At 35.5% G+C, this 27,843-nt stretch overlaps 1 protein-coding gene across 6 annotated transcripts in view; it reads left to right on the top strand.

Moving 5' to 3' along the window:
* Nucleotides 1-27,843, top strand: part of NRDC (nardilysin convertase) — a gene marked incomplete at its 5' end in the record, with an annotated part of 92,076 nt that overhangs the window by 41,705 nt on the left and 22,528 nt on the right. For all 6 annotated transcript variants that reach the window (XM_082613360.1, XM_082613361.1, XM_082613359.1 and 3 more), the window contains 10 exons: nucleotides 3,216-3,289; nucleotides 8,634-8,729; nucleotides 9,799-9,921; nucleotides 12,408-12,465; nucleotides 14,225-14,298; nucleotides 15,683-15,752; nucleotides 18,134-18,211; nucleotides 20,285-20,405; nucleotides 20,487-20,545; nucleotides 20,816-20,870. In XM_082613360.1, coding sequence (XP_082469486.1) covers nucleotides 3,216-3,289; nucleotides 8,634-8,729; nucleotides 9,799-9,921; nucleotides 12,408-12,465; nucleotides 14,225-14,298; nucleotides 15,683-15,752; nucleotides 18,134-18,211; nucleotides 20,285-20,405; nucleotides 20,487-20,545; nucleotides 20,816-20,870 — 808 coding nt within the window. The remainder of the gene's footprint in view (nucleotides 1-3,215; nucleotides 3,290-8,633; nucleotides 8,730-9,798; nucleotides 9,922-12,407; nucleotides 12,466-14,224; nucleotides 14,299-15,682; nucleotides 15,753-18,133; nucleotides 18,212-20,284; nucleotides 20,406-20,486; nucleotides 20,546-20,815; nucleotides 20,871-27,843) is intronic.

The raw sequence follows: 27,843 nt of genomic DNA, 5'->3' as shown, positions 1-27,843 counted from the left end.
ATGCAGGATCCTAGTTCCCCAACCAGGGATCGAACCTGTGCCCCCTGCATTGGAAGCTCCGGAGTCCTAACCACTGGACCACCAGGGAATTCCCTGAAGCCTTTTTTTTCTTTTAGTGACATTAATCTTCCTATTTAATGTACAGATTCAGTGATACCACAACCATAATCTCAGAAGATTTACTTAGTCTTCAATAGACAAGCTAACTCTAAGATTTATAAGGAAATGCAGAGGGCTAAGTATAGCCGAGATACTTTTGAATTGGAAAAATAACAAGGTAGCAGGACTTGACCTACTAGATATTAAGATTTGTTTTGTAATTAGGACACTGGGGTGTTAGCAGAGGGCTAGACAAAGAGATGATGGAACAGAATATTTCTTGGAATGGAAATAGACCAACACATATGTGGACACTTGATTTTTGATAGGAGCATTATGGAGCAGTGGTGAAAGGGCTTTTTAAAAAAATGATGCCGAGACAGTTGGGCTTCTATAAAGGCAAAACCAAAATTGACTCCCTATCTCACAACATGCACAAAAAAATCAATTCTATGTGGATTATAGACCAAAAAGTGAAAAGTACAATTAAAAGTTTTATAGATAAGCATGACTTTAGCCTTAGGTAAGGATTATCAAACAAGATGCAAAAACAAAACATAAAGAAAAATGATAGTACGTTACGTTCATCTAAAGATAACATAGAGTATGAAAAAAGCAAGTATAAAGTGGGAGAATATATTTGCAACACATGTAACTAACAGGACTTATATTTAGAATAACTACCAGAGATTTAATTATTAGATTATATATGTAATTGTATGTAACATAATTTATATATGATAATATATATCATATAAATGGATAATTATATATATTATTATGATCAGTAAGAAAAATACAACCCAATAGAAAAAAACCCTTAAACAGGCATTTTACCAGAGAAGAAATTCAAATTATTAATAAATATATAAAATGTTCAATCAGGAAAATGTAAATTAAAACCATTATGAGATTTAACTATCCTAAAAGTTGCAGAAAATTTTAGTCTGACAATACCATGTGAGAGTGAGGTTGTAGAGGATTGGAGGATGATCTGATGCAAGTGTAGATTGGCACAATCACTTTGGAAAAGTTTGATTATTACCTAGTGATGTAGAACATATGATGCATATACTATTACCTAGGAGTTCCTTTCTTAGATATATATTTAGACAAACTTGTGCACATGTGCTGTGGTACATATTTATAAGAATGTTTATGGCAGCATTGTTTGTAATGGTTCAAACCCAGAACCAGCCCAAATGTCCACCAGCAGTAGAATGGATGAATAAATTCATGCAGTGGAATATTCTACTGCGATGAAAATAAATGATCCACAGCCACATGTAGCATCATAAATGACTACTAAAAAGAGTGTTGAGTTAAATAAATCACGCAAAGAATACATACACTGTATATCCATTTATATGAAGTTCAAAAATGAACCTATATTGTCTAGAACATGCATTCTTGGCAGGGTTCATACTGTTTCTTTTGGTGGCAAAAATTTGTCTTGGAGGTGAAAAAACATTTGATATTACAATGGTTTGTGGCCCTCCAAATCTTAACCCTACCTGCAAAATCTTAGTGTTTGATTTCTTTTTGAGTTTTCTCAAATATCACATGAGCACCATTTACTCTGACATTGAGTTTGTGGAAGATATGCAGAGCGTCTGCAAGGTCAGGGGTACAAAATTGTGGTGGATAGATGGTTGGAGGACTTTCAAATGACTGATCTTGAAGTCATCACTAGAGGTGGTCTGTGTGTGTTAGTTGGTTGCCATTGGCTGCCTTGTGGATGTTATGTTTGATCCTCTCTCTGCTTTTGTGTGTGACTTTGATTTTTAGAATTAAATAAAAATATTCTGTTTTATTATTTAGTTCAACAAAAGTTATTCAACCCTTCATTAGTTATACTAAGTACTGACAAGAAAAAAATGTCAGTAATATTTTAATGAGTATCTAGTAGCTAATTAAATTAAAAGTTTCTTCTCAGAGCAAGCAAAAGTTCAAAGTTTATTAAATATTGTAGGAAATTAATTTTTTCAATGTGTTTTGTTGGAAAAATGAATTTTAATTTTTTAAAAACTTGATTGCATTGCTGTTATTATATAAATTGTTAATTTGCATGTGTAATTTGATGTGTCACAATTTATATAAGGAATATATTACATTAAACAGCAAATACAGTTATAAAATTAAGTGAAATACTAGTAGCCTTTAAAATTTTAACTTGGGATTTCCCTGGTGGCGCAGTGGTTAAGAATCTGCCTGCCAATGCAGGGAACACGGGTTCAATCCCTGGTCTGAGAGGATCCCACATTCTGTGGAGCAACTAAGCCTGTGCGCCACAAGTACTGAACCTGCGCTCTAGAGCCAGCGAGCCACAACTCCTGAGCCCGCGTGCCACAACTACTGAAGCCCGTGCGCCTAGAGCCCGTGCTCCGCAACAAGAGAAGCCACTGCAATGAGAAGCCTGCGCATCGCAACGAAGAGTAGCCCCCGCTCGCCGCAACTAGAGAAAGCCCACGTGCAGCACCGAAGACCCAATGCGGCCAAAAATAAATGAATTAATTAAAAAAAAATTTTAACATAAAAAATAAAAAAAAGTAGGCCTCAGATACTTTTTATTTATAAAATCACAGATACACATAAAATATGTAAACAGATTGTGTATGTGTGTAAAAATGTCATAGGGGAGTGATTAGAAGAAAATTCTGAAAAGACTACTTAGGGTTGATAATGGGAAAAAAAAAAAGATCAAGAAACACCAGCCTAGAAATACATATATATGTGGTAAAGCTATCAAGAAAAGCAGAGAAGTGATTCCCGTAACATTCATGATATTAACTCTGAGGATAAGGTGGGTGCTGGGTTCTTCTAGAGTTTTGACAGTGGTCTATTTCTTGATCTGAGTGGTGGCCACTCAGGTGTTTACCGTATAGTCTATATGCCCATGTTTTATATATAATACTTTTTTGTATGGGTATTATATTTCATAATAGAAAAAAGGTAGTTTGTAGACATTAAAATCTAGAAATGCTGTGTATTGTTTAGGTTTTATATGCACGATTATGAACTAAATCTCCATCTTAGTAAAGCTTCTTAATTAAAAAAGTAGATGTTGACTGATGAAAAGCTTTTACCAAACAGTTTTTTTTTTTTTTTTTTTTCAGATGGGCCCAGTTCTTCATCCATCCACTAATGATCAGAGATGCAATTGACCGGGAAGTTGAAGCTGTTGATAGTGGTAAGTGCTTTATGTCTTGCTGCTTTTTTTTTTTTTTTTTTTTTTTGCGGTACGTGGGCCTCTCACTGCTGTGGCCTCTCCTGTTGCGGAGCACAGGCTCCGGACGCGCAGGCTCAGCGGCCATGACTCACGGGCCCAGCCGCTCCGCGGCATGTGGGATCTTCCCAGACCGGGGCACGAACCTGTGCCCCCCGCATCGGCAGGCAGACTCTCAACCACTGCGCCACCAGGGAAGCCCTCTTTGTCACTCTTTATATTATAAAGGGCTAAGTTAAAATAGATATGTCATGTTTATTCCTGTAGCCATTAAATGTCTAATTCAGTATATGAAATAAGTCAAAGAATGGTAGATTTTCAATTTTTCAGCCTTTATTTTTTGAGGGTTTTACCACAGTGACTGACCTTTTGCAGGGTAAGAGCCTAAGTCTTTTTTTTTTTTTTTTTTTTTTTTTTTTTAGAGCCTAATTCTTAAAGCTAATCACTGGGTGTTAAAACTTAAAAGTTCACATACTCTTTTTGTATGAAGAGGTATTTCCTCTGAGGCTTTATTTTAAGCACCATCCTGATATTTAAATAGCTTATTTTTTGTTGCCTCTGTGTGTCAGTGCTTTGTGGGTTGAGTTTCTGTAGTTCCAAAAACAATCATGATATGTTTATGGATGAAGAAACTAAACTCCTGAACAGGAAATGCATTTAATTTTACTTTTTGACAGTTTTTTTTTATCTTTGTGATTTAAATATTAAAGACTGTAAGGAAGGCTGTGTGTCTCTATAGGGTGCAGGTTCATTAGAGAACTGTGCTGCACATATCCCTTAATTACAGAGTACCAGTAAATAGCACCACTGCAGATTGACCCTGATTCCTTATTTTAGCATTAGAAACATGTAACAGTAGACTTGGGGGATTTGTAGTTCACATAGGTTAGGGTTGGCTTGCATAGCTGAAGAGGCCAGGTCTCTGTACTAGTTCTTCCCTTTGTAGCATTTTCCCTCTTGGCTTGATTGTCTAGTTCTAATAATCACTTATTGCATTCACTAGGCTGAATAAACTGCAGATGGCTGGAAAGAACTGTCTTGAAGTCAGCAAACTGTATTTTACTTATAGAAATGTCACTACCTGTGGCCCTCAATTTATTTGTAAAAGAGGGTGGAATGGAGTTAGATTCCTCCTAGTTCTAGTAGCTTCTTATAATCAAGGATTTATTTTGTTCATTTTTGTTACTTGCCTACCCACAGTGTCTGTTTTTTCATAGGCCCAGATAAGTATTTGTTGAATACAAGAAAAACCAAAATAACTAAGGAAAACTCCAAAAGCCTTCCCTACTTTTTGGGACCTAGGAACTATATTCTGTGTCTTTAATTCTTTCAAGTGTGTTTTTCTTTATACAGTTTCTAGAGTGGGTCGAAATTGGCATTTAAAAGGTTAGACATCTAGGGAATTCCATGGCAGTCCAGTGGTAGGATTCAGCGCTTTACTGCTAGGGCCCACGTTCAATCCGTGGTCGGCAAACTAAGATCTCGCAAGCTGTGCGGTGCGGCCAAAAAAGAAAGATTAAACGTCTAATTTAATTTTACAAGTTTAATTCAGAATATATTTTATTATATTTTGAATATTATACAGAAATATATATATATACATACATATGTGATATATGATATGTACACACACACTCAAATACAATAAGTAGTTTTGGTTTAAGATGAACTTAAGCTAAAGGCTCTGTTTTTTGGTTTGTTTTTGATGATAGGAGACCTAGATTTCAATTTGTGATCTGATATAAATAGGTATATATCATTAGTTACTTAACCTTCTAAGTATGAGGGATTTACTTGAGATTAGGGAGATGGGAGAGGTCTTAAATTTTAACTGGTGTAATAAACTAGTATTCATTAGCCAGTTTTGTTTTTTAGCATACTGTTTATGATATTCTTTTATTTGCATTTATAAGACATCAGAAAATTATAAATAAGACAAGAGCTAAGTTTAGATTCTGTGAACATACAACAAGATCATTTGGAGACTCAATATTTATACATTGATAGATGTTGGTATTTATTGTGAACACAGCATAAATTTATCTTGGCTAAAACCACAAAATGTTTAACAGTTTTACATGCTAACGTGTATAGTATGCAGACCATTAAGAGTTAACAGCTCTAGGCCAGGTCTAAGTCAGTATTATATTCATACATCTTAGCTTTTCTTTTTTCCAAAATCAATATCTGCAAGTAATGAGATCTATTTTTGAAAGCTCAATAATCAGATGTTATTTTCTTCTATTCAGATGTGATAGTCTTTATTCTGTCATTCTCATCTCATTCGCATGTTTTTAGTTGCCTGCATGCTTGGATGGCCCATTCAGTGTGAGAGGAGTTGAAAGGAAGTTCAGCTAACCTGGTAGATTCATCTTTTCATTTTCTTTATCATTTATTTCTCTCCACCTGCTTATGGAAGAGATTCTTTCCTGAGTTTTTAATTTATTATCTTGTTTTACCTTCATTACTTTATCACCGTGCCCTGCATTGACAATCTGTTTTTGGTCTGTTCTTTCAGTGGAGTGGTTATACACACAAATTTATAAGCATTTATTTGCACAGTGCAGATAGGTCTGTTCAGTGTTTTATAATTTTCTTGAATACATTTAATCACAGAAGCTCATAAATGTCCACAGGGTAGGTTTTAAAATGGGATTACTTTATTGCTAAAAGAAGATTATAGAGAAAAAAATTATTTTTAATGATTAGCCCTTTATTTTAATGATTGTTCATACTTTTACATAAGCATGTTTAATTGCCTGCATATTTTACCTTAGTAATTGAGACTGAGGATATAGCCAAAGCCTTTTTTTATATAATCAAGTGGTTGAGTGTGTTCTCTAAGTGTTCAGTATTTATACTCTATTTTTATCAGTTGTAGGAGGTACTAAATCACTTTTTGTAGGTATGTTTATATATCTGCTCCATTAGTTTTCTGTTGCTGCTGTAACAAATTACCAGAAACTCAGGCTTAAAATAACAACAGATTTATTTTCTTAAACTTTTGGAGGTCAGAAGTCTAAAATATTTCCTCAGGGCTGCATTCCTTTTGGAACCTCCAAGGGCGAATCTGTTTCCTTGCCTTTTGCACCTTCTAGATACCACCTACTTTCCTAGACTATGGCTCCTTTCACTATCTGGAGAGCCACGGGTGTAGAATCTTCTTTGCTATCTGACTTTTGCTTCTGTCTTTATATCTTCTGTCTTTGATCCTCTTACCTCTCTCTTCTAAGGACCCTATGATTACATTGGGACCCAGATAATCCAGGATAATCTCCCCTTCTCAAGATCCTTAATTTAATCACACTGCAAAGTTCCTTTTACCACATAAGGTAACACATTCACAGGTTTTGGAGATTAAGATGTGGCCATCTTTGGGAGCCATTATTCAGCCTGTCACCTTAGTAATGGAATTGTTTCTTCTGTGTTAGAGCTATATCTTCATAATTTTTACAGCGATTTTAAAAATTTACTCTGTTGAAGCTATGTATATATTTTTTACTACATATGTTTTCCAGGTATGGAAATTAAAAATGTATATATTTTTTACTGTCTCATCTTTGATTTAGACTTTATGGCTTATAACTGAAGTATTTTAGTGAATATACTTTTGCTTCTTTCCATCTCTTCTGTCACCACTTTAGTTTCCACTCTCTTTACCAAGTATAACAGTGATGGCCTCTAATCAGTTTCCCTGTCTATACTTTTGCTTCCACATTTACCACCAGAATGAACTTAGTGAAGTCCAGATCTGATATTGTTACTCTCCTTATTAAACATTTATAACGCCTTACCATTACTCCCATGATAAAAAAAATAGCTAACATTTTTTTTTTTTTTTTTTTTGCGGTATGTGGGCCTCTCACTGTTGTGGCCTCTCCCGTTGCGGAGCACAGGCTCCGGACGTGCAGGCTCAACGGCCATGGCTCACGGGCCCAGCCGCTCCGCGGCATGTGGGATCTTCCCGGACCGGGGCACGAACCCGTGTCCCCTGCATCGGCAGGCGGACTCTCAAGCACTGCGCCACCAGGGAAGCCCCAAATAAAATAGCTAACATTTATTGAGCACTTACTATGTGCATTGTTATGATTATTACCTCCATTATCCTTATTTAACGTACAATGAAACTGAGGCTTAGAAGCGCTCTTTCAAAAATTGTTTCGTAACTCTTCAGCCTGATATCTTGCCTCTGCTTTGATTCTGAACCTTCTACCTCCAGCAGCTAGTTTTAGTAGTACCTGCTGCATGATGTTCAGTAAATATTTGTTGAAGGAATATATCTTATTTAATTCTTATAAGAATCCTGTGAGCTAGGTACTTGTAACTCCATTCTATAGATGAGAAATAGAATCAGGGAAGTTAGATAACTTTCTCAAGGTTGTATAGCTTAGTAAATGGCAGAACTTGGATTCTAGCCAAGATACTTCTGACTTCAAAGTGATTGTTTTTAACCATTAATACTTTATTACCAACACAGTTGGCTTTGGAGGAGATTTAAACAATATATATGACAAAGTTCCCAGACAATAAGGAGTTTGATTTAACATTTTCTTGGCACTTTCATCAGTAAGATCTTGGACATAGCATCTGTTGACTGAAAAAAAATGCACAACCTAAAAGTTGAGAGTTACGTTTTATTTGGCGGATTTTCTGAGGACTTCAAGCCTGGGACACAGCATCTCAGATAACGCTGAGAAAACTGTTCCAAAGAGGCAAGGTGGGGAGCTAGGATATATAGGATTTTTTTGCAACAAAAGGCCAGGTAGTCGGAACATCAGAAGATTACTGTTAATAAAAGAAACCGAGATATCTCAAGTTAAGGAATTTAGCGCTTTTCTATGTACAGGAAGATGCAAGAGTCTGGACTCACTGAAATCATTCCTTTGATAGGCACCGCAGCTATCTGGGTCCAGTATCCTATGTTTTCTCATCCTGAGCTTCCTGAGGGCACACCATCCCTGTGGCTGTAATGTGATGGCTTGATGGCTGCAACATCTTTTGTTTACTGATATGGCAGGCAGTACTTTAGTTCTCACAATAATAACCTTCAGATTATTAACTGCCTGTTTCATTTGAAAATAAGGGAAAATCTCTAGAAAGGTGAATTGACTACCCAAAGTTAGAGAATGTGTTAAGTCATAGAACTTGTCCTAGATCATTGATTTCCCTGCTTCAGTCTTACTACACTTTATTCATAAAATTAATTTTTGTTACTTCCTTACTTTCAGTTCTTTAAACTTGAATTTCCAGATAATAAAGCAAGATACTGAATTTCATTTTATTAAAAGTGTTTCCTTAAAACTGACAGAATATCAACTTGCAAGACCCTCTGATGCAAACAGAAAGGAAATGTTGTTTGGAAGCCTTGCTAGACCTGGACATCCTATGGGGAAATTTTTTTGGGGTAAGATACTAAATACTTCATCTATTTCATGTTTTCTAGTTAAGGAAGATAGAGAGTATGAAAAGTTTATAAAGAATGGAAAGCTATAAAGGTAGGGTAGCTAGGTACCTTTTACCTTTTAGGGTAGGTAGGAAGCTTTTCAAATAAAGTAGTTCAGCATGCCTATATTTGGTTCTCTAACATTGGATATATGAGGAATAGCACCTAACATTTTGTGAATGTTTTCTGGGTGCCAGATGCTCTGCTAACACTACATGAATTATCCCATTCAATCATCATAACAATGTTACAAGCTTGGTACCATTATAATCTCCATTTAAAGATAAAGAAACAGGCTCAGAGAAGTTAATTTTCTTAAATGTGATAGTGGTGGATGTGGGATTTGAACCTCTGTTTATCTGCTTATAAAGTGTGTGCTCTTCCCCAACCTGACATTTCCAATTAGCAACAGAGTTTCAGCAATAATTTCTCTAGTAGTTTTTGAGCTGTGACCTAATTTTGTTTAATTGTTAAGCTGTTTAAATGGTATCTGGTTTTTCATAATGGCTTTTTCTTAGTGTTAGAATTCAGTTATTATGGCTTTTTCTTAGTGTTAGAATTCAGTTATTATAGCCATATATTAATCCTCTTGACCACAGAATAGAATCTGGAATGAGTTGATCTAAATGGTACTTCATTCAAAGGATGATTTGCTTGTTGCTTGTTTGTACAGTTATATTCACTTTGTATGTCATCCTTGCTTTATGTGGTTTATTTTTAAGAATCATACAAAATATTACTAAAATAATTAAGAGATAAAACCAAATAGTAGACTAATTATTAAGAAAGGAAGCTTAAGGCAATTACTGTTAAGGTATTGCCAACTAGAGATTAATTCCTTATGTGTTAAAATATACTTTGAAATTGTTTCTTGTGAATTTTTGTCTTATTATTATTATTATACACTGTTTTCAGTATTTTGAGTCACTTGGGTTATTTCATTCATTAAATATAGTAGCAAAGGATGCATTGTCAGTGTGGAGACTTAATAAACTTAGTTATTTCTATAATCTTTTCCATCTTTTTATAGGAAACGCTGAGACTCTCAAACATGAACCAAAAAGAAATAATATTGATACACATGCTAGATTGAGAGAATTCTGGATGCATTACTATTCTGCTCATTACATGACTTTAGTGGTTCAATCCAAAGGTAATATTGTCTACTATGGCCCTTAGAATTATTTGGAAGTAGTGCTTTCTTAGGATTTGTCTGTCGTATCAATGTTGCAGTGCACTGTTAATTTACAATACTTTAGTGCTTGATCCTAATATGAACTAAAGAAAATCAGAATTTGAAGAGGCAAAGCTCAGGGAAGCACAAAATCATCTGATTCTCAGGAAAATGTTTTTTCTTTTATAGACATAGGTCTTAACTCCAGGCTAGTCTATGAGTGTATTAATGTACTGATTGATCACGAACTGTTTTTTCTTTTTTTTTTTTTTTTTTTCTTTTTGCGGTATGCGGGCCTCTCACTGTTGTGGCCTCTCCCGTTGCGGAGCACAGGCTCCGGACGCACAGGCCCAGCGGCCATGGCTCACGGGCCCAGCCGCTCCGCGGCATATGGGATCCTCCCAGACCGGGGCACGAACCCGTATCCCCTGCATCGGCAGGCGGACTCTCAACCACTGCGCCACCAGGGAGGCCCTGTTTTTTCTTTTTTAATAAACTTACTTACTTACTTACTTACTTACTTACTTATTTATTTATTTATTTATTTATGGCTGTGTTGGGTCTTCACTGCTGCATGCAGGCTTTCTCTGGTTGTGGTGAGCGGGGGCAATTCTTTGTTGCAGTTTGCGGGCCTCTAATTGCGATGCCTTCTCTTTGTTGCAGAGTATGGGCTCTAGGTGCATGGGCTTCAGTAGTTGTGGCACAGGGGCTCAGTAGTTGTGGCACATGGGCTTAGTTTGCTCTGCAGCATGTGAGGTCTTCCCAGACCAGGGCTTGAACCCGTGTCCCCTGCATTGGGCAGGCAGATTCTTAACCACTGCACCACCAGGGAAGTCCCGTGAGTTGGTCTTTTAAGCCACATTTGGCTGCTGCCTCTGTTATCTCCGGTTTTGCATTTAATCTGTATTAATCATAAACTCTTAAAGGGCACAGTGTTTGTCTTTTCATCCTTACATAGGGTTCAGTAAAATGGCATGATTAATTGAAGTCTGTCATGGTGACGCTAGCAGAAGTATCTTAAATGTAATAATACTGGTCAATACCTCTACTCTTTTCCTTCTTTTACCGTTACTGAAAATAATGTGTCAACTTTTCTCATTAAAGAAATCATAGTACCTTTCTTTTGTTTTCTTTATATTTTAATCTCCTTAGGCTGTTTTTCAAAGTCAGTCATTTGCTGAACTATTCATTTTGATATATCAATACCTTATAGTTTGTATATTTCTTTTTGAAAAACTAATCCTCTCACTCTAATGTGATTCTCCTTTTTATAAAATTTTGCTCTCTTATTGTCAAAATTAAGATCAGAGCTGACTTGGCACTTAATTATAAAATATTTTTGTGTTTAGGATCAAAATTAGTCCACTAAAGTTAGCTTTGAACATAAAGCTACAGATATGGTATGGGACTCAAACTACAAATGTGCTTCTAGATTCCTTTTACAGCATTTATTAAAATAGGCAATTCTATATTTGGTATGTAATATTAATTTGAAAATTTTAATTTTTGTTTTCAAATCTGTCATGAACATGCTTTTTTCTTCAACTAGGTATTGATTCTTTTTCATTCTCTTCTTCGGTGATAACAAATATGAGCATATTAACGCTTGTTGCAGATTTCTGAAATAAGCCCCACGTGTTTGATTAGAAAACCTTGTCCAATCTAGAGTCAGTTGATTTTGGAGCGTCAGCATTTATTATATCATTTAAGAGTTAAATATCAGTATAAATAGTATAGAGTAAATGCAGAACTTGATTAGTCTAATTTGCATCTTGTATTTATATTCTGGGGCATCTCTTTTGAGAATTAATGAAAGTCATGTAGCTGGTGAAACTTAACAAATACTATCCAGTGATGGTAATGAGTCACTGGGATAAAGCTAAAAGGTTTCCTTTTTCATTTATTCATTTATTTTATTTATTCATTCCTATTTTACTAGAAATTTCAGAAGAATTTCTTTTGAAATATAAGAAAAGAATCAAAAGAAGATAGAAATCATATCAGCCTAAGAAGACATATATTAAAACCACAGCAAGTGTAAATTAATGTAAAGTAAATGGAGTATAATAGTACTGATGAGCTGCTGAGAAGGGTAGTGTAGGTTAGTTAAGAGAAACCTTCCTAGAGGAAGTAAGTTTTGGAATGGGGCAAGAGGATGATTGATGTATTTTGATCTCTTGGTCCTTCATCTGGCCTAATGATAAACAAAAACTTTTTTTTTCTACTTGTGTGTTTTTTCTAACTTCACCAGGGAGAAAGAATAAAGGAGTCTTAACAAAATTATATGTGTCTCAAGGTTTTCTTAAATATTATTTTTCCTATTACTGATTAAGGAGTGGCAAGTGATGCCCAAATTAAAGTATTCCTTTGTTTTATAGCTAAAGATCTGTGAGAAATATAATTGCATTTCTACCTTTAATAACAACACTGCCTTTCCCTGTCTCCTTCCTGCCCTCTCCACGAAGAAACACTGGATACTTTAGAAAAGTGGGTGACTGAAATCTTCTCTCAGATACCAAACAAGTAAGACATTTATTTTCATAAATCATACACCTATAGAGTTAAAGAGGCTAAAGTTAAGAGTTAAAGATTCATATCTTCCCGTATGAATCCCAGAGGTTTTTGCTTTTAGTTTATTTTTTTAAAAACAAGTGATTATATTAAGAACTAAAGTAGTTTAGCAAGATTGCACAGCCTTTGAGTGGGAAAACTAAGATAACCAAAGTTTCCATAGTTTCTGTAGTTCAGAACTTATAATCTTGTAAACTTATAATAAGCAGTAACTCTGAAGAATTTGTGCCTCCTTTTACATTTATTCAGAGATTTTCTGTTACTGTGTACAGTGCTTGAAATTATGATATGAAAGCAAATATTGTATTGAGAGGTAACATATACATATACGTATCCCCTGCCTCAGAACAAATTAAGTTCTGAAGGCTTGTTTTTTAAGTCAGTTGTTTGGAACTTGGAATGCTTTTTCCCCATAAACGAAATAATCTTGTAGTTGATGACTGACTTTACATATTGCCTGAAAAGCCTATTGCATATATTGTAGTTGAATCAAATTGCCTTTTATTAGAAATTGGATGTAGGGTGCTAGTTCAGAAAGCTACTATTTTTTTGTCCACCTCAAATTCATCAAAATAATACAAATATTTAAAAGATACTTTATTGTTACATTTTTTGTTACAAAGAATACAGAAAATTTAATTCTCAAGCAAAGTGTCTCTTCCCACTCTTAGCAGTTTGCATTTTAGTAAACTAAATGAAATCGGATTATTTTTTCTTGCATCAGGTGAGTAAGCTAGACTCTTTCCAGTTCTTCATTCCAAGACAATTTGTTTTAAATTTATGAAAGAAAAATTAGCTTTAAAAATGTTGGAATAATTTGTAATAACAACAGATTGGTTATTATTATCTTGGCTTTATGTAAACTTCTGTTGATAATTAGCAATACTTTTAAGTATGCTAATTAAGATAATGAAAGCCATGCCAAAGTTATGGGGTTGTTTAATTTGTTTTTGTTTGTTTGTTTTGATAAGAAATGAGTATTAGCTATGGAAATGTCAAATGGCAGATTGAAATGTGTTTCACTGTGAAACTTTACTAATAAAATCAGAGGTATATTGAATAAAGGGATTCATTAGGTCTTGTCAATAAATTCCTAATAAGAATTTTAAATTAAAAAAATGCTTTTACATATTATTCACTAAGAACTTTGGTTCCTTAATCAGACGGGTTAAAAAGTGTTCTAGGTAATTAATACTGATTCATACTGACCATGTTTTAGAAGAAATGTTAGTTACAATGTATTCAGCCAGCTGGGAAGCCTCTAGAAGGAAGAGTCCAAGTTTTTCAAATACCACAGTGCCTAATATTGTACTTTATACGTTAAGAATCTCTCCATGTATATTTCTTGGATTAAAAATATATCTCTAGTGTAAGTTTTCTTTCTGAAATGGCTTTGTATTAAGAGGAGAACTGAAGTTGGATGGGGCTGATAGAGACAGTAAATATTGGGATGGGAGGTCCCTTCAATTCATTGTTTTCTGTCTCCTGTGAGTTTTAAAAGTATTTGAGTCATCGGGGCTGAGGTTAAGAATAGTTTGTGTAGTTCAGGATTTTGTGGCTTTGTTGCCATCTATTCGCTTATGCCTAGAATGCTTTTCAGCCAGGAGTATGTAGATTAGACTATAAAAACCTATCAGTTTAGGCATCCCTAAAGATACTGCTTATAAAGGCTTTTGCCAATTAAATTTTAATGTATTTGTTTTATTTTCAGTGGGTTACCCAAACCAAACTTTGGCCATTTAACGGATCCATTTGACACACCAGCATTTAACAAACTTTATAGAGGTTCGTGAACCAAAGGTTTAAAACTGTTTGAAATAACTTTAGCACATTCTCTAAAACTTAACTGAGGCTGCCAATTTTCTTTGAAAATGAGAATACAACAGAAAGTACAGCTGGATTGGAAAGGGAGTAGTAGACAGTGGAAATCCAACTAGTGACAGATAGCAGGCCACTAACTAGTAGCAGTTTCATTGGTTTGGCACCTTAATGCTACTTGAGTCTGTTTCATGCTTTCTCCCTATTTTCTTCTTGTTCCCTTTTGTTCTTGGTTTTTTGTTTCTTTCCTAATTTGTTTTTATCTATATTCTGCTCTTTTTTGCCTTTAAAAGAGAAAAATAGAGGATGGGAAAATACTTTGGAAATAATTTCCTTTTATCTTTATTATAAAACCAATTTTTGTTAAATGAAGGCAAATTTAGTGTAAAAAAAATTGGTGGGGGGAGTTACCCTTAAATCTTACCATCCAGAGAAGTGGTTTTGGCAGATTTCCTTTTGAGTTTCTGTAGGTATATTTTCTTAATGTAGTTGAGATTATAAAGTATATACACTCTATCTCTTGCTTATTTCATTTAATATTATATCTGTAATAACTGCCCAATGAGCCATCACATGGTTATGCTATAACTTACTTAACAGTTTGCCCATAGTGAATACTGCAGAAACATTCCTAATTCACCATTTTTCTTTCTTTGCTCTTTTTATCATGGCAGATTTTTTTCTTTCTCCTAATTGCCTAGTTATTCCTTTCTTCTCCTTCACTCCACTGCCAGTCTCTTTCCTCTTCCCTTTCTCTGACCAATGACTTTTGTCACACTCTTTATCTGCTGCTGGCTCCATTTTATCTAAGCTGACTCTTCCCAGAGACAACTTATTTTTGGTTGTATTCTTCCTGGCTGTAGATTTTCTCTTCAAAGAATCATAGAAGAATGGGAAGCACTGGGAAGAATCTTAGAGTTACTTCAGCCTACCCCACTTATCATACCATAACAGATTCAGAATGAGTTAAATGCAAGTGATTTTCTCAAGGTCGTATAAACACAGATAGCAAGATAGTAGTAGTGCTGGATTTCAGCCATGGGTCTCCTGACTCCTAGTCCTGTACCGGTTCTTGCAAGAAGGGATCCATCTTTAGGGGCTTGCCTATTTTCATAGTTCTTTTATCCATGCTTTCTCTATCTGTGAAACCAAATAGAAAAGAAATTTACAAAACTTGCATTATTCAAATTGGAAAATTGGCAACTTGAAATAATAATTGCATTATATTTAACTTTCCCATGCTTATTGGAGGATGAAATATATTGAATTTTAAAAAATTTCATGTAACATAGTATATATAAATTATAGAGAAACACTTATATCTGTTCTTCTGAAATATATTTTTGTTCAGTTGTTCCAATCAGAAAAATTCATGCTCTGACCATCACATGGGCACTTCCCCCTCAACAGCAACATTACAGGTAAGAGTTCAAAGGCAAATTTACTCCACTAGATACTGAGAATCATATTTTAAAAGCATACTAAATGGTTTAACTTTGGGCATTCTGGATTTATAAACACAGGTAACATGGTAAACTAGGACCTCACTACTCCTGGATTGTTCAGCCTTTGCTATATATTTTAATGTCTTCTTGGGTATAAAAGCTAGAGTTTTCTTATAACTAGTTGCCTTTCCTGAGTCTTTGAAGTTAAGTATCTTAGTGTGAATGCTAACTTTTGTAATTATTTTCTTTAGCACTTGAGTACAAATATATGTTAGCTTATGATTTATTTGTCAGTGGTGGCCGTTTAGTTTGATCTTGTCAAAAGTAAAGTTAAATAATTTTGAGCCTGAAATACAACTACAGCATAAATCTCAAGGACCTACTTGAGTTGGGAATGAGTTAGGTCAGATTTTTAGAAATTAGGAAAACACTTCAATTTATTTATATAATTATTTTACATGAGCAATATACATGGGCTAAGAAGTTCCTTAAAGATAAGGATCAGTCAATGGCTACAAATGCTTTTCTCATTAGAAATAAATGCTAATGAACTGATAAAAATTTAACTTAAGTTTCCAAAACTAACCAACAAAACAAACCCAAGAAGAGACACACACAAGCAGAAGGAAAGAAAAGTAATGTGTATTGCTTTAAGCTCAGTAAAAAATGCTTTTAACAGTCAAGTCCCATGAAGTTAACGAGAACAGTATGCCTCCAGTGAGAAAGCAGAGAACGTGTGTATTGTCTACTTACTTTTTTTTAGTGCAAGGATAATATAGGAAAAAGTAATGTCCATTGGTTGTATAGTTATGTTAGAGTATCCCAAAAAGTGTTAAAATGATTACATGCATATTTAAAAGTTTATTCCATTTGTTTTAAATTTTTATTATAAAAGTAAGATGCTTGTAAAATGTTGAGGACAAAAGAGTATTAAGTAAAAAGTAAAGCTCTGCTTCTCCTCTGTCCTCAAAGATATGCCCAACATTAATAGTTCCATATATATCCTTCAGATATTAAAATAATGAATATAAAACATATCTTTTTTAATGGAAATGGAATTATACTATGTATTACCATTTTTCCCATTTTTTGCATTTCTTGTTAATTAACAAAGCCTTGTTTATCTTCTGCCTGATTACTAAGGTAATTCATTGTAGAAATCTTGAAAACTACTGAAAAGTAGAAAAAAGTCATCCATGATTCTGTTTTCCAAAGACTGTTACCATTTCTGTATGTTTTGATCCAGTTATTATTATTTTTTTAATGAACTGTATATTTGTTTTAACCTGATGTTTATCCCAAATATGTGAACTCCCACTAAATTAGCTTTTGGGGGAACGATTTTTTTTTTTTTTTTACAAAGAAGCAAGTGTTTCTCCCTCCAGAGTTACCAAATACAGTACAATTAGATTTGATTACATGCAAATGTTATGTATTCAACTGGGTTCATTCTTTAACTGATTTTCTCCTCTATATCAGTTTTAGGATAGATGCAATCTAAAATATGTCATTCATATTTTATGTTTTTTTCAAATTCATATTTTAAACAGTGACTTTTAAGAGTTTACTGAGTATAATTCTATAAACCAAGTTTAAAATTTAAGAATGTTTAGATTTCCTAGCTTGACTTTTCTGTATATTTTTGGTAGGAATATATTCCCAAAATTATAGTAGAAGCCAGTGGGAAAAGATGATGTGAATAACACATAAACAACTACTCAGACTATTGATGTATATTATTATATAAGGTATTTTTTATACCTGTTATTGCATTTTCATGAAAAGCCTATGAGTAAGTAGTTAGGCAAGTAGAGAGAAAAAGAAAATAGAGTGAGATTGTCTTTTGCTCAAGATCATGCACTTACTTAAAGGAAAAACTAAAACTACAAGCTAGATTTTCTGACCCATAAAGCAACACATTTCAGTTTACCAGAGCCTGATGCAATGCCGAAAGCTTTTAAGGATACAGAATGATTCGTATCTGCATCAGATTCTAAAATGATAAAGAATCTATATTATTTCTATTTTGGGTGAAAAAATAATGAAAGATTTTACCATGAAAAGCAGTAAGATTGGTATCCAAAAGAAAAAGTAGTATCCAAAAGAATTCTTAAATTTTGGAATATTTGTACTTATTCAGTGATTTCAGATGAAGAAGTTAAATTTCACCATGTTTTCTGTTTTTATCTCGCTGCTGTCAAATTAATGATAGTTTCATATTTAGTAGAATTTATGTGAAAATAAGTTTGTAATCACATTCTCAAATATCAATCTCAGAAGTAAGATTTTCTAAAGTAAAATTAAGGTATTTATACCTTAATTCTTAAAAACTTCTGACCTTAACGTTTTTTTTAAAGGGTGAAGCCGCTTCATTATATCTCTTGGCTGGTTGGACATGAAGGCAAAGGCAGCATTCTTTCTTACCTTAGAAAAAAGCAAGTATTTAATTAATAAGTATTTTCAGTGTAGCAATCTCTGAAAAATAATGGACAAGTGTTATATAACCCATTCTTTTCTTTTTTTGCTTTGTCTGCCAGGAAGCGTAGATTCAAATCTAATACTTAATTAAAGTCTCTTCATAACCTAGATTATTTTTTTTTTTTTAATATTTATTTATTTGGTTGTGCTGGGTCTTATTTCTGGCAGGCGGGATCCTTAGTTGCGGCTCGTGGGCTCCTTAGTTGTGGCATGTGAACTCTTAGTTGCGGCATGCATGTGGGATCTAGTTCCCTGGCCAGGGATCGAACCTGGGCCCCCTGCATTGGGAGCACAGAGTCTTAACCACTGCGCCACCAGGGAATTCCCATAACCTAGATTATTTTAATGGCCATATCATATTTGTATATTTCCTTGGAAGCCACCTTTTAGCCTATGTTGGAAGAATTATAGTTGTACACAAAATTTTTAAATTCATAAATAGAGTCCAGAATTACATGAAAGTTTAGCTCTAATCAAGAATTTGGATTTGAATAATAATGAAGTCATTTATTTATTTATTTATTTATTTTGGTTGTGTTGGGTCTTCGTTTCTGTGCAAGGGCTTTCTCTAGTTGTGGCAAGCGGGGGCCACTCTTTATCGCGGTGCGCGGGCCTTTCACTGTCGCAGCCTCTCTTGTTGCGGGGCACAAGCTCCAGATGCACAGGCTCAGTAGTTGTGGCTCACGGGCCTAGTTGCTCCGCGGCATGTGGGATCTTCCCAGACCAGGGCTTGAACCCGTGTCCCCTGCATTGGCAGGCAGATTCCCAACCACTGCGCCGCCAGGGAAGCCCTGAAGTCAATTATTTAAATGCTGTGGATCTCCAGGCTTTCCCAACCCAGAAGGTGGACTTCAATGAAAACTTCATTGGGCAGATAAATCATATAAATATGGGGCACTGTGAACAGTATATTCAGCCATGTTAGCAGTATGTTAGCCATGTTTCCTAAAGCATTTAAGCACTTGTTTAAGTTGCCTAGGCAAATAATAGAAATACAGCTTTAGAATCAGGACCAAAACATATTAAAGTAATTCCTTGCTTGATTTTTCTATACACTATTCAAGAATGGAAGGTAGATGAGAAATTTAAGACTTTAAAACATTGATGTGTACTAGATTATTAAAAGAAAGCTGAGAGGGCAGGCTTATTAGAAAAAAAATGAATGACATTAAGTACATATATACCTTACACAATAAATGTAATATGATTTGAGATTTGCATAACCTTTTTACCTTACTGAACTTTATTAGAATTTCAAGTTTTTCATTCTGGCCTCCTCTCTCCTTATTTTAGACTTTCAGGATTATTCTAGTCAGGAAAAGATACAGTCTTATTGCTTCTTTCCTAGATAACCTGTGCAGGTTAGCTGATGGTCTCAAAGAGCCCACTTAAAATTCTAAGTAGGGAAGTATCTGAAGTGTTTTTTAAGGCTTCTCTTGGGAGATGGCTCAAAAAGGGATGCGAGAAATGCCTCCCAGGGGAATTCCCTGGCGGTCCAGTGGTTGGGACTCCGCGCTTTCACTGCTGAGGACCTGGGTTGAATCCCTTGTGAGGGAACTAAGATCCTGCAAGCCTAGCGTTGCGGCTAAAAAAAAGAAAAAGAGAGAAATGCCTCCCAGCAAACATACTTTTAATATTGTGAAGTATGAAGTATGAAGAACATACTTCACAATATGTTAAAAATATGCTTCGACAAAAAATTACTATGTTCTCTTCGACAAAAAATTACTATGGCTTCATGAAACTGATAATGTTTTACTATGTTGTAATATTAGTGTTTCCATTAAAGAAGTAAATACGGCTGTTATTTCCTTCTGATCATTCCTGTATGCAGTACAATTAATTCCTTGGGAGGCTTTGTACTTTTAAAAAATTTGTACTTTTAAACTTACTGTTGGAAAGCATGTTTGCTTCAAAGCCTGGGCTTCCCAAATTTTACATAGAAAGCCTACCTATTTTGTTAATTTGAAGTATTTGTAGACTATCAATCCCAAGATATTGACTGGATTAATTTTTTCTCCTAACTATAGGTGCTGGGCTCTTGCACTATTTGGTGGAAATGGTGAGACAGGATTTGAGCAAAATTCTACTTATTCAGTGTTCAGCATTTCTATTACATTGACTGATGAAGGTTATGAACATTTCTATGAGGTAAATAATAAAAATGGAGGGTTTTAAAAATTATATAGATATCACTTTATGCAAAAGTATAATTAGATGTTTCATTTTTAGGTTGCTCATACTGTCTTCCAGTATTTAAAAATGCTGCAGAAGCTAGGCCCAGAAAAAAGGTAATATATACTTATAAGAGTCAATCCTAATATGTTTTAGCCTTCAGGCTACCAACAGACATGCGTTAGTCCTGCCTTGGTGGTTTTCCAGGCATTTCTTGCTTAATTTCCTTTACTTGTTCCATATCCTTATTCCGCTACATGTGAATGTATGTTAAAGATTTAGGTTTACGTGCACAGTCTGTTTATTTTTATACTTCTCTTTTCTTGCTGATGATTCTAATGAGAAATTTAAATATGTCTTCTAATTATAATTTTCTTCTTTCACAGAATTTTTGAAGAGATTCAGAAAATTGAGGATAATGAATTTCATTACCAAGAACAGGTACTGGAAGTCAAATTCTTTTTGAATGTTATCTGTGACCAAGTTGAAACTGGTGTGGACATTGTTCCTCTTTTTGGAAGTGTCACTGGAGTTTTAATTCTGACACTCTCTGTCATGTGAGTCTCAAGATGGCCTTGAGGTTTCTGAAAATTCACTCTTGTGTTTTTGAGTATTTATATTCAGTAACAGTGAGAGAATTAGGCAGATTGACACAGGTCATGTTGTGTGACAATCATTCATCTGTGTAGTCATTTCATATGTCTATCCCTTTAATTCCTTTGATAAACATTCATGGAGAGCTTGATATTTTGGGAATTCAAATATTGTGAAGACATTCTACAAGGTAATATGAAGTAATTAACCATATATAATGTTAGAAATAGTGTGCTTTGTACTTTCAGGGTAAGGAAAGCATTTGCCTTGACTGGAATAGGACAGGGAAGCCTTCATGGATGTAGTAAATTTGAATTGAGTTCAGTTTTTAAAAATGCATAAGGTTTAGATACTCTAAGCAACGGGAAGCACATAAGTAAGGAACTCTGGGGTATTATGAAAAAGTGAATGATCCTACATGTCTGTGGCATAGGGTATATGAAAGCAAAGTTGAAAGGTAAGGAGTTTAGAGCAGGGTTTTTAAAAAACCCTTTTTGTGCCTTGAATCCCTTTGGAAATCTGTTGACTCGTATGGACCCCTCCCCAGAATATTATTTCACCTCTTCATCTTTTTAAACTCTCAGAAAAATCGCCCTAGTAGTAGTACAATGATCACTGGTGTATCCCTCACCTAGATTTACCAGTTCTTAATATTTTGCCATATTTTCTTTCTCTCTCACGCCTCTTCTTGTGTGTGTGTGTGTGTGTGTGTGTAGTTTTTTGAGATTTAATTACAGATATCATGATACTTCACCTCTCAATGTTTTTTGACATGTATCTGCTACAAACAAATGTATTCTCTTGCATAACCTCACTAAAATTGTTGTGCTCAGGAAATTGAACATTCAAACAATACTGTTAAATATTTATTATGCAGCCCATAGAATAGTGGGTTTTTTGTTTTGTTTTTGTATTTTGTTTTTGTTTTTATTGAAGTATAGTTGATTTACAATATTGTGTTAGTTTCAGGTATACAGCAAAGTGATTCAGTGATACATACGTATATATGTATACATTTTCAGATTATTTTCCAGTATAGGTTATCACAAGATATTAAATATAGTTCCCTGTGCTATATAGTAAGTCCTTGCTGCTTATCTATTTTATGTATAGTAATTTGTATCTGTTAATCCCATACTCTTAATTTATCCCTCCCCCCATCCCTTTCTCTTTGATAACTATAAGTCTGTTTTCTATGTCTGTGAGGCTGTTTCTGTTTTGTATATAAATTTCATTTGTATTATTTTTTAGATTCCACATATAAATGATATCATAATATTTGTCTTTCTCTATCTGACTTGCTTAGTATGATACTCTCTAGGTCCATCCATGTTGCTGCAAATGGCAATATTTTATTCTTTTTTATGGCTGAGTAATGCTCCACTCTGTGTGTGTGTGTGTGTGTGTGTATCATATTTTCTTAAGCCACTCATCTGTTAATGGGCACTTGGGTTGCTTCCATGTCTTGGCTATTGTAAATAGTGCTACTATGAACATTGGGGTACATGTATATTTTTAAATCAGAGTTTTCATCTTTTCAGATATATGCCAAGGAGTGGGATTGCTGGATCATATGGTAGCTCTATTTTTAGTTTTTTTAAGGAACCTCCATACTGTTTCTGTAATGGCTGCACCAATGTACATTCCCAGCAACAGAGTAGGAGGGTTCCCTTTCATAGAATAGTGTTTTTAAATGCATAAGATAAAATACAGTAAGTTACAAAGGAATACTGAAATAAAGACTCAAAATAGTAAAAATTAGTAATATGGGTCTCTGTATCGATATATTAAATAACAAAGTCTAATGGTAGATCTAATAATTATTACAATTTTAAGTAGCAATGAATGTGCTGTTTTTTTTTCTTATTAGTCATCCATTTAATCAATCCCAATCTCCCAGTTCATCACACCGCGCCCCCGCCCCGCCCCCACCGCTTTCCCCACTTGGTGTCCATACGTTTGCTCTCTACTTCTGTGTCTCAATTTCTGCTCTGCAAACCGGTTCATCTGTACCATTTTCTAGGTTCCACATATATGCGTTAATATACAATATTTGTTTTTCTCTTTCTGACTTACTTCACTCTGTATGACAGTCTCTAGATGCATCCACGTCTCTACAAATGACCCAATTTTGTTCCTTTTTATGGCTGAGTAATATTCCATTGTATATATGTACCACATCTTCTTTATCCATTCGTCTGTTGATGGGCATTTAGGTTGCTTCCATGACCTGGCTATTGTAAACAGAGCTGCAGTGAACATTGTGGTACATGACTCTTTTTGAATTATGGTTTTCTCTGGGTATATGCCCAGTAGTGGGATTGCTGGGTCATATGGTAATTCTATTTTTAGTTTTTTAAGGAGCCTCCATACTGTTCTCCATAGTGGCTGTATCAATTTACATTCCCACCAGCAGAGCAAGAGGGTTCCCTTTTCTCCACACCCTCTCCAGCATTTGTTGTTTGTAGATTTTCTGATGATACCCATTCTAACCGGTGTGAGGTGATACCTCATTGTAGTTTTGATTTGCATTTCTCTAACAATTAGTGATGTTGAGCAGCTTTTCATGTGCCTCTTGGCCATCTGTATGTCTCCTTTGGAGAAATGTCTATTTAGGTCTTCTGCCCATTTTTGGATTGGATTGTTTGTCGTTTTTCCCTTGCTGTTTTCAATAATTTTTCTTTGTCTTTAATTTTTGCCAATTTGATTATTATGTCTCTCGGCGTGTTTCTCCTTGGGTTTATCCTGTATGGGACTCCGCACTTCCTGGACTTGGGTGGCTATTTCCTTTCCCATGTTAGGGAAATTTTCGACTATAATCTCTTCAAATATTTTCTCGGGTCCTTTCTCTCTCTCTCCCTTCTGGGACCCCTATAACGCGCATGTTGTTGCGTTTAATGCTGTCCCAGAGGTCTCTTAGGCTGTCTTCATTTCTTTTCATTCTCTTTTCTTTATTCTGTTCTGCAGCAGTGAATTCCACCATTCTGTCTTCCAGGTCACTTATCCGTTCTTCTGCCTCAGTTATTCTGCTTTTGATTCCTTCTAGTGTATTTTTCATTTCAGTTATTGTATTGTTCATCTCTGTTTGTTTGTTCTTTAATTCTTCTAGATCTTTTTTTTTTTTTTTTTTTTTTTTTTTGCGATATGCGGGCCTCTCACTGTTGTGGCCTCTCCCATTGCGGAGCACAGGCTCCAGATGTGCAGGCTCAGCGGCCATGGCTCACGGGCCCAGCCGCTCCACGGCATGTGGGATCCTCCCGGACTGGGGCACGAACCCGCGTCCCTGCATCGGCAGGTGGACTCTCAACCACTGCGCCACCAGGGAAGCCCCTCTTCTAGATCTTTGTTAAACATTTCTTGCGCATTCTCGATCTTTGCCTCCATTCTTTTTCCGAGGTCCTGGATCATCTTCACTGTCATTATTCCGAACTCTCTTTCTAGAAGATTGCCTATCTCCGTTTCATTTAGATTTTTTCTGGGGTTTTATCTTGTTCCTTCATCTGGTACATAGCCCTCTGCCTTTTCATCTTGTCTGTCTTTCTGTGAATGTGGTTTTTGTTCCACAGGCTGCAGGATTGTAGTTCTTCTTGCTTCTGCTGTCTGCCCTCTGGTGTATTAGGCTATCTAAGAGGCTTGTGGTAGTTTCCTGATGGGAGGGACTGGTGGTGGGTAGAGCTGGCTGTTGCTCTGGCGGGCAGAGCTCAGTAAAACTTTAATCCGCTTGTCTGCTGATGGGTCAGCCTGGGTTCCCTCCCTTTTGATTGTTTGGCCTGAGGCGACCCAACACTGGAGCCTAGCCGGGCTCTTTGGTGGAGCTGATGCAGACTCTGGGAGGGCTCACGCCAAGGAGTACTTCTCAGAACTTCTGCTGCCAATGTCCTTGTCCTCACAGTGAGGCACAGCCACCCCCTGCCTCTGCAGGAGACCCTCCAACACTAGCAGGTAGGTCTGGTTCAGTCTCCTATAGGGTCACTGCTCCTTCCCCTCGGTCCCAATGCACACACTACTTTGCGTGTGTCCTCCAAGAGTGGAGTTTCTGTTTCCCCCAGTCCTGTCAAAGTCCTGCAATCAAATCCCGCTAGCCTTCGAAGTCTGGTTCTCTAGGAATTCCTCCTCCTGTTGCCGGACCCCCAGGCTGGGAAGCCTGACGTGGGGCTCAGAACCTTCACTCCAGTGGGTGGACTTCTGTGGTATAAGTGTTCTCCGGTTTGTGAGTCACCCACCCAGCAGTTATGGGATTTGATTTTATTGTGATTGTGTCCCTCCTACCATCTCATTGCGGCTTCTCCTTTGTCTTTGGATGTGGGGTATCTTTTTTGGTGAGTTCCAGTGTCTTCCTGTTGATGATTGTCCAGCAGTTAGCTGTGATTCCGGTGTTCTTGAAAGAGGGAGTGAGAGCATGTCCTTCTACTCCGCCATCTTCTGAGTGTGCTATTTTGAGATATCTGCAACAGCTATATTGTGATTTCTATTGGTTATAGTCATAGATGCTGATAATACTGCTGTGGTTTGTTGCCTGTATATTCATAAATTAATAAAAATGCTAAGTTAGAGTTTAGTGAAAATAAATATGTAATTTCTTTCCAATCAAACTCATGCTTCCTGCTCTCCCTGAATTTGTCCACTGTTATCTTGTGGGAGGTATCTGTAGGCTCTTGATTAAGAGCCCCCAGTTTAGCACCAGTTCATAGAGTATCTTGAAATCTGCCTTTTTGGATCATCACCAGAGACAAATATCTACTATAATTTGAGAAGACTTAAGTACATGAGGACAAGGTCACAAAAACTATAAGCTTCCAGTTGCTATTGATTCCTATACAGTCTGCTATATATGCTTGAAGTCATTTGAAATTGAAATAGAAATCTTATTCTATGAAAACAGAGAGCTACTGTGATTTATATTGGCCATTTGAGGGTCCTATAGACACTTCTCTTCTATAAATTGATTGATATGCATAGAACCCACAAGTCCTGCCATCAACTTTAGCAGTACTGATTTTTTTCAGTGTTCTTATCAACTGTTGTGATAACATGTAGGCCAGAACTGTGGCAGGGAAAGAGTAGGAGTAAGAATTGTGGACTACAACCATAACTAATACCCTTATTCCTTTTTGGGGGATTGGCTTGTTAGCATTAGCTGAGTTACATTTTCTTTCTGCCCTTCTAGTTTCTTCTTAGCAAGACATTTCAAGATACCTTTTTTATAGCTCGCCATTTTGTAGCTCTTTTTTTTTTTTTTACCTTTAGCACAGTATTCATGAATGCTTGTCTTGATTTTAAAACAGGAGCCCAAAACATTTTAGACTAAATCAGTACAAAGAACAAATCAGAAAGGTTCATATCTTTGTTTGAACTGCTAAATTTTAACTCAAGTAGCTCAGCTTATTTCAGCTTTTACATATTTCTGTTTTATTAACAAAGTTGACATATCTCCTCTTCAGACATTTTTCTTGTCTTCATCAGTAAAGGCAAATAGGAATGCTCTTTCAGACTATTCAAGCCAGTCTTTTTTAATTTAAAAAAGAAATTTAAAAATAATTTTTATTTCACATGGGAACTTGGACTCAATATATCTTATAAATCAGCTACTTGAACTAGAGAAAAGCTGTTTAAGTGTCTTTCTATACGCAGAGAAACAGGAATAATGTAACAATAATGGAAGGCATTGAGAGTTGTAGTAAGCAAAAAAATTAGAAGATAATAAGTGTTGGAGATGTAGAGAAATTGGAACTCTCATACATTGCGGCTGGGAGTGTAAAATGGTACAGCTGCTTTGGAAAACAGTTTGACAGTTCCTTAAAAAGTTAAGCATAGAGATACCATATAAGCCTGCAGATCCACCTCTAGGTATACACCCAAGAGAATTGGAAACCTATGTCCACACAAATACTTGTACACTGGTGTTCACAGCAGCATTATTCATTATAGCCAAAAAGGGGAAACAATCCAAATGTCCTTCAATGAATGAATGGTTAAACAAAATGTAGAATTTGCATACTGTGGAATATTATTCAGCATAAAAAGTAATGAAGTACTGATTCATTCTACAACATGGATGAACCTTGAAAATATGCTAAGTGAAAGAAGCCAGACACAACAGGTCACATATTATATGATTCCATTTATCTGGTTATGAAATATCCAGAATAGGTAAATCTATAGAGCCAGAACACAGACTGATGGTTGTTGTCAGTGGCTGGGGGCTGTGGGTAACAGGGAACAACTGCTTACTGGGTATGGAATTTTCCTTTTGGGCTGATGAAAATATTCTGGAACTAGATAGAGGTGATGGTTGTACAACTTTATAAATATACTGGAAACCACTGAGTTATATACTTTATTATACATTTTTTATTTTTAATTGTATACTTTAAAAGTGTGGATTTTATGGTATGTGAATTATATCTTTAAAAAAAATTAAAGGATAGCATTTAAGTGTTTTTTTTTCCTAGTACTTTGTCCATTGCCTTGTCACCAAAGATCTACTTTTAGCCAGGGTCCTGTTTTCTCATAGGAAATATTTTGAATCATTCAATTTTGTAGCAAGCTGAATAGAACAGTTAGCTTACAAAAATAAGTGGCTGGTGAAAATAACTGGTTAAAAAATTTAGAACAGAGTAGAGGGAGTCATTTTAAACATTAATAGCACTTGAAAGAGTGGGAGATAAGTGAATTAGGCAAGGAAGATTAAGAGGTACAAACTTCCAGCTGTAAAATAAATGTCATGGGGATGTAATGTATAGCATAGGGAATATAGTCAATAATGCTGTAATAACTTTGTAAGGTGACAGATGGCAAATAGACTTGCTGTGGTGATCAT

The sequence above is a fragment of the Mesoplodon mirus genome (assembly GCF_964341445.2).
Source record: "Mesoplodon mirus genome assembly, chromosome: 3".
Lineage (NCBI taxonomy): Eukaryota > Metazoa > Chordata > Mammalia > Artiodactyla > Ziphiidae > Mesoplodon > Mesoplodon mirus.
This window is presented reverse-complemented; position numbering and strand designations above follow the sequence as displayed.